Genomic DNA, 6,480 nt, shown 5'->3' with positions numbered 1-6,480 from the left:
AGGGGACAGAGGGTCTCCTTCCCAAGGCTGTGCTGCTACCTCCCAACCTCTGCTGCTCCGCAGGCCTCTGGGGAAGCTCTCGCCGTGGCTGCAGAGTTTCTGCGACGCAAGGAGCTGAAGCGCTTCGTCCAGACAAAACAGACATGGAGGATCGGGGAGTGCTTGGTAAGGACCCAACTTGGTTTGCTCCAGCTGGGCAAACGCGCCCGGCCAGAGCCCGCTGCCTGCAGCCGCATCCTCGCTCCCTTCCTGCCAGCACAGAGCCCCAGGGGGCTCTTCTGCAGGCCCCTCTGCCCTCCCTGCCCCCAGGATGCTGGAGGAGACCCTGGAGAGGGTGTGCAAGCCCCGTGACCCTGCGTTCTCTCTCTCTCCAGCTGCAGCAGGACAGAGGCAGAGTAGAAGAATACCTGCAGCAGAGCCAGCCCTACCTGCAGGCCACTCAGACCAACTTGCGACTTGAGGCCGTCAGATTCATTGGTGAGCCCAGCCCCTGGGTCCCTCTTGGGGCAGCCTTTGGCAGCCCCAGGCACTGCCCTGTTGCCCCCAGAGCCCCCCGACTGGGCCCTTGCTCCAGGGTGCAGGAGGGGGCACAGCCTGGCTGGCCAGGCCAGGGGCTGTGCTGCTGGGAGCGTGCTGGGGAGCGGGGCTCTGATGGGATCTCTGTGTCTAGGTCTTGCTGCGCGCTACTGCAAGGACCAGAGCGAGGAGAAGCTGAATGAAATCCTCAGCGGTGAGTGAGGGCAGTGGGGGGTGTGCTAGGGCTGGGGGGACAGCGGCAGAGGCCCCCGTGCCTTGCCCTGCTCCAGGGAAATGCTTCGGGGCGGAGGAGCAATGCAGCCATAGGAACGAGGGAGAGGAGACGGGGTAGCCTGTGGTGTCAGGGAATGGCCTCCCAGCCTGGAGCTGGGCAGTGCCGCTGAAAGGGTTGAGTGTCCCTGAGGAAGAGTCAGGGGAAAGGGCAGTAAGGCTGACAGAAGGTGGGAGCCTGTTGTAGAGCACGCAACCAGGACGAAGAGGGAGATGAGACAGCCTACAAGCAGCTAGGAGCAGGGTCACGATTGCTAGCCCTTGCTCTCATGGGGAAGCACAATAGCGAGAGGAAAGAGTCCAGGAGATTCCTGGAGTGTGTGAATCCTCCCAAGGGATGGAGGCAGGTGGTGAGGGAACCAGCTTGTGAAGGTGCCCCACTTGACCTGTGGTGCGCAGGTGGGGAAGGACTGGTGGCTGCATTTGGGACATTGCTGAGCAGCAGCTTTCAACGGATTCCTTTGTCCCTCCTGCTCCTCCTGGCCTGGGGAAGAGTCGAGTGGGGCTGGCATGCTCTGCAGGGGATGCCTGGGGATCTCTGCAAGGAGTGGGTTTTCATCTCTGCTCTTCTTTCTTTTGCAGTCCTCCGGCCTTCAGAGGAAGACCCGGAACCCATGGTCCGTTCCCTGGCAGTTGAAACCACCGTGAATCTGACGTCAAGGCATAAGGCAATGTCAGGACGGAGATTTCCACTGCCGTGTTGCCGCTAGCCCCGCAGCAGTCCTCAAAAGAGCAATATATATATTTAATAGAACTAGGTTGTTGTCTCGTTATTCCAGCAGCTCCTTCACAGTGACTCGGTGCCATGACGCTGAGCTAACTTGGAGGCCACCAAGGACCCTGAGAAGTTCCCTCTGTTGCCCTGAGAAGGCAACTTCCTTGTGAGGGGAACAGAGGGCCCTATTTGTTAGCCTGACCCTACCCGTAGGGAAGTCTGCTGCCTCCCTGGGGCTAGGGTCATGGACGTTGCCAGAAAGCTTCCCAACCTGGTTTTCCCCTCTGATTACTATCGTCTTTTGATAGTCCAGGCCGGCAGTGATACTACTGAAGATAGAAGCCTGAAGACTATCGAGCGGGACTTTAGGGGACTGGGACGGGTAGTGGATGGAGTGGGAGTTCAGGTGGTGTTTTTGTCCACCCCTACAGTGGCAGGGAGGGGTACAGAGAGGACTCACGACTCACTGGGATCCACCAACTGCAACTCCTTCTTGCTGTCCTCTGTCAAACCTCTGTTCTCTACCACTAAGCTGTCCTCTGCTGGTCTCCTGTCCTCTGCCAGGCTGCTGTCCTCTACCGGGCTGCTGCCCTTTGACAGCAAGCTGTCCTCTGCTGGGCTTCTGTCCTCTGCCGGCAAAATGTCCTCTACCGGGGTGCTGTCCTCTGCCAGCAAGCTGTCCTCTGCTGGCCGGTTGCTGCCCTCAGAAGACCAGGTCTCCTGCCAGGCCAGCCTGGGCTGCCTGGGGGGCATGCCTCCCTCCTCATCAGATTCAGAAGGAGCCTCTGGAGTGGGAGAGTTCTCAAATAGAAAACGGAGGCTCCTTCGGGCAGGCGTGGGCTATGCTCGGGGACTCCTCGAAGGCCCAGTGCTCCTGCCCTGTCCGTCACTGCCGTGCACCGACGCTGAGGGTCCGAGCCACAGCTGCAGTCATATAAGGCGGACCCCTGGGGTGTCACCAAGGGAGGTCACCAAGGGTCCCATGTGACACGTGCCTGGGCTGGATGGGCCCCACCGGGCGCTGTAAGTTCGTGGGCGACACCAAGCTGGGCAAGGGGATCTGGACAGGCTGGATCAACGGGCCGCATCCAGCTGCGTGGCATTCAAGGCCAAATGCTGGGTTCCACACTTGGAATCATACAATATCCTGAGTTGGAAGGGGGCAGACCTGAAGGGATGAAAGACACGGTCTCCCGATGCCTCTTGAGCAGAAGGCCTTTATTGCCATTTTTCTCTGCTACATATACTTTCCCCGTAACCACATGCGCTGTCCACGCGCCCGAATCAGTCATACAATTCATTAGAGACCCTCAGCCACGCGCCTCAAGCCAGCCAGCAATTGACCACTGCGCAAAGCTCATCTTTAATGCTGTAGCCAAGTTAATTTATCTCCACCTTGTTCAAGTTTTTGTTACTAATGCCTAGTAAAAAAAGGGGCTTTAGGGCTTTGGGGCGACTACTTAAAGGATCAGGGGCACAGGTTGTGTTTGCCTCTGTCCTTCCGATAGGGGGGATCGATGCTGACAAGCAGACTCATCACATTAACACGTAGCTTCGGGACTGGTGCAACTGGTAGAACTTTGGGCTTGCTGATCATGGGAGGGTCTATGTGACACTGGCCTGCTACCACCAGATGAGATGCGCCTCCCTGTAGTGGTTTTACCTGGCAAGGTTTTGGTAGCACGGGGCCATAGGAGTGGCTTTTGTGAGAAGGATCTGGAAGCTGCCCCATGTTTGCTAAGGGCCCCTCTGCTGACCAGAGCTGAGCCAATAAGTCACAGAATCACAGAATTTCTAGGTTGGAAGAGACCTCAAGATCATCGAGTCCAACCTCTGACCTAACGCCAACAGTCCCCACTAAACCATATCCCTAAGCTCTACATCTAAACGTCTTTTAAAGACTTCCAGGGATGGTGACTCCACCACTTCCCTGGGCAGCCTGTTCCAGTGTCTAACAACCCTTTCGGTAAAGAAGTTCTTCCTAAGATCCAACCTAAAACTCCCCTGGCGCAACTTTAGCCCATTCCTCCTCATCCTGTCATCAGGCACGTGGGAGAACAGGCCAACCCCCACCTCACTACAGCCTCCTTTAAGGTACCTGTAAAGAGCGATAAGGTCGCCCCTGAGCCTCCTCTTCTCCAGGCTGAACAAGCCCAGCTCCCTCAGCCGCTCCTCATAGGACTTGCTCTCCAGGCCCCTCACCAGCTTCGTCGCCCTTCTCTGGACCCGCTCAAGCACCTCCATGTCCTTCTTGTAGCGAGGGACCCAAAACTGAACACAGTACTCGAGGTGCGGCCTCACCAGAGCCGAGTACAGCCCCCCGTAGCCACCCATAGCCCCCCGTAGCCCCCAATAGCCCCCCATAGCACCCTAGAGCCCCCTATAGCCCCCTATAGCCCCCCTAGCCCCATATAGCCCCCTGTAGCCCCCCGCAGCCCCCTATAGCTCCCCGCCGCCCCCCCCCACCCCCCCCAATTCTCCCTCCACCCCCCCTTATCCCGCTCCTCACGTTCCGGTCCACGATGTCCCGGCCCTGGCTGGCCAAGCTGCTGCCGTAGGCGGCGGCCAGGCTGGACACGGGCTCGGCCAGGAAGGCGGCGGCGGGGGGGGGCAGGCGGGATGCGGAGGACGCCGGGGGGGCCGCCGGGGGGGCCCCGTAGGCCCGGGCCGGGCCGTGGGGGGGGGGGGCGGCCCCGCCGCTGGTGTCGTCGAAGAGCGGCCGCGGCTCCGCCATCCGCGGAGGGGCCGGGCCCGGGCCGCGGCGCTTGGGGGCTGCGGGGAGAGGAGAGGAGAGGAGAGGGGGGGTCGGGGGGGGTCGGGGGGGGTCGGGGGAGGGGGGGGGCGCCGGGGAGTCCGCACCGAGCCCCGCCGCCGCTCCCGGGGGCTCCATGGCGCTTCCGCTTCCGGTCACGTGAGGAGCGCGGGAGGAAGCTGTTGGCGGAGCGGCGGGGCGGGGCCGGAAGTGGCGGTTGCCATGGGGACGGGCGCGCGGGGCCGTGACGTCAGCAAGGGTGTGATGTCAGCAAGGCCACCGTGCCACCAAGGTGATGACGTCACCAAGGCCACCACGTCACCAAAGCCATGATGGCAACCAAAGCCATGACGTCACCAAGGCCACCATGTCCCCAGGGCCACCACGTCCCCATAGCCCCCATGGCCCCATAGCCCCCACGGCCCCATATCCACCATGTCCCCAGCGCCATCTTATCCCCAAGGCCACCACGTCCCCAAGGCCACACGGTGGCCGTGGTGGCCCTAGGGCTGTCCCTGAGGTGTCGTGGCCATTTCCTGGCCACGGCGGCCATCTTGTCCCCAAGGCCACCACGTCCCCAGGGCTACCACTTCCCCAAGACCACCATGTCCCCAGATCCACCACATCCCTGTTGCCACCACATCTCCGTGGCCACCACATCCCCAAGGCCACACGGTGGCCGTGGTGGCCCTAGGGCTGTCCCTGAGGTGTCGTGGCCATTTCCTGGCCACGGCGGCCATCTTGTCCCCAAGGCCACCATGTCCCCATGGCCACCACATCCCCATGGCCACCATGTCTCCGTGGCCACCATGTCCCCAGGATGACCATGTCCCCATATCCACCATGTCCCCATGGCCACCACGTCCCCAAGGCCACACGGTGGCCCAGGGGGGGCTGCTGCTGCTGGGCACCCTGGGGCTCTGGGTGCTGGAGGGGGGGGCGTGGACCCTCGGGACCCCCCCCGGGACCCTCAACGCCTCCGGGACCCCGCGGTGGGACCTGGCCTCCGCCTTCTTCTTCTCCACCACCCTGCTCACCACTGTGGGTAAGGAGCCCCCCCGCCCCCAAATCGGGACCCCCCCTCCGAATTGGGACCCTCCTAAAGAACCCCATGGGCACCAGGACCCCCCCAAGGGCATTGAGACCCCCGGGACCCCCATGAACCCCAGGACCCCCATGAGCACCAATTCCCCCAGGACGCCTCTGAGCACCAGGCCCCCCCGGGACCCCCCCAAGAACACCGGGACCCCCATGAACACCAGGACCCCCGTGGGCACCAGGACCCTCCATGGCCCCCCATAGGCACCGAGCCCCCTGAGAACCTCAGGACCCCCATGGGTTTTGGGACCCCCTTTAGCACTGGGACCCCCAGGCCCCCCCCCAGCCCCACCAGGACCCCCCCAGCCCACAGAGCCCCCCAGTTCGCCCAGGACCCCCATCACCACCAAGCCCCCAACCTCCCCCCACCACCCCCAGGGGTCCCCCCTCCCCTTTCACTTACCGGGGGGGGTCCCCCCCCTAAATTTCCCTCCCCCCCCCAGGCTACGGCCCCGTGGCCCCCCTGTCCCCGGGGGGCAAAGCCTTCTGCTTGGCCTACGCGGCGCTGGGCGTCCCCTTCACGGTGTTGACGTTGGCGGTGGTGGCCCGGTGGCTTTCGGTGCCGGTCACCCGGTGGCCCCGGCGCTACCTGAGGACGCGGTGGGGTTGGAGCCCCCGGGGGGCCGCCGGGCTCCATTTGGGGCTGCTGGCGGGGGCGGTGGCGGGGGGCTTCGTGCTGCTGCCTGCCGCCGCCCTGTGGGCCCTGGGGGGCTCCGGGAGCTTCTTGGACGCCGTCTTCTTCTGCGGCATGGCCGTCACCACCGTGGGGCTGGGGGACGCGGCGGCACCGGAGGGGCACCGGAGGGGCAGCCCCCGCGCCACCTCTACCGGGTGGCCTTGGCCGGTGAGCGGGGGCGGGGGGTTGGGGGGGGGCGTTGGGGTGGGGGGCGTTGGGGTTTGGGGATCTGGGGTTGGGGTTATGTGGGGGTTGGGGCTATGTGGTTGGGGTCTTCTTGGTGGGGGGGGTCTTCATTGGGGTGGGGTCTTTATGGTGGTGGGGTCTTCATGGTTGGGGTCTTCATGGTTGGTGTCTCCATGGTTGGGGTTTAGGTGGTTGGGGTCCTCATGGTTGGGGTCTTCATGGTGGTTGGATCTTCGTGGTTGGGGG

The 6,480-nt window shown here is 63.2% G+C and overlaps 1 protein-coding gene across 1 annotated transcript; it reads right to left on the bottom strand.

The window, feature by feature from the left end:
• Nucleotides 1-1,271: 1,271 nt before the first annotated feature.
• On the bottom strand, nucleotides 1,272-4,711 carry LOC140000353 (protein YIF1B-like). Its single transcript, XM_072030222.1, has 3 exons — nucleotides 4,382-4,711; nucleotides 4,032-4,294; nucleotides 1,272-2,690 (listed from the first exon to the last, which is right to left on the bottom strand). The coding sequence occupies exons 1-3, from the start codon at nucleotides 4,410-4,412 to the stop codon at nucleotides 2,658-2,660; spliced, it is 327 nt and encodes a 108-aa protein (XP_071886323.1). The 5' UTR covers nucleotides 4,413-4,711; the 3' UTR covers nucleotides 1,272-2,657.
• Between the last annotated feature and the right edge of the window lie 1,769 nt (nucleotides 4,712-6,480).

This window comes from Anas platyrhynchos, chromosome 33 (assembly GCF_047663525.1).
Source record: "Anas platyrhynchos isolate ZD024472 breed Pekin duck chromosome 33, IASCAAS_PekinDuck_T2T, whole genome shotgun sequence".
NCBI lineage: Eukaryota > Metazoa > Chordata > Aves > Anseriformes > Anatidae > Anas > Anas platyrhynchos.
The sequence above is the reverse complement of the archived record's forward strand: the minus strand, read 5'-3'. Positions and strand labels throughout refer to the sequence as shown.

What these genes read in the sequence shown, in the direction of transcription:
- LOC140000353 (XM_072030222.1), bottom strand. Translation starts at nt 4,412, where the DNA reads ATGGAGCCCCCGGGAGCGGCGGCGGGGCTCG. An exon ending in GGGAGCGGCGGCGGGGCTCG is followed by an intron (nt 4,295 to 4,381) that starts GTGCGGACTCCC and finishes CTCTCCCCGCAG; the next exon opens with CCCCCAAGCGCCGCGGCCCG. An exon ending in GGGACATCGTGGACCGGAAC is followed by an intron (nt 2,691 to 4,031) that starts GTGAGGAGCGGG and finishes TCATCCCTTCAG; the next exon opens with GTCTGCCCCCTTCCAACTCA.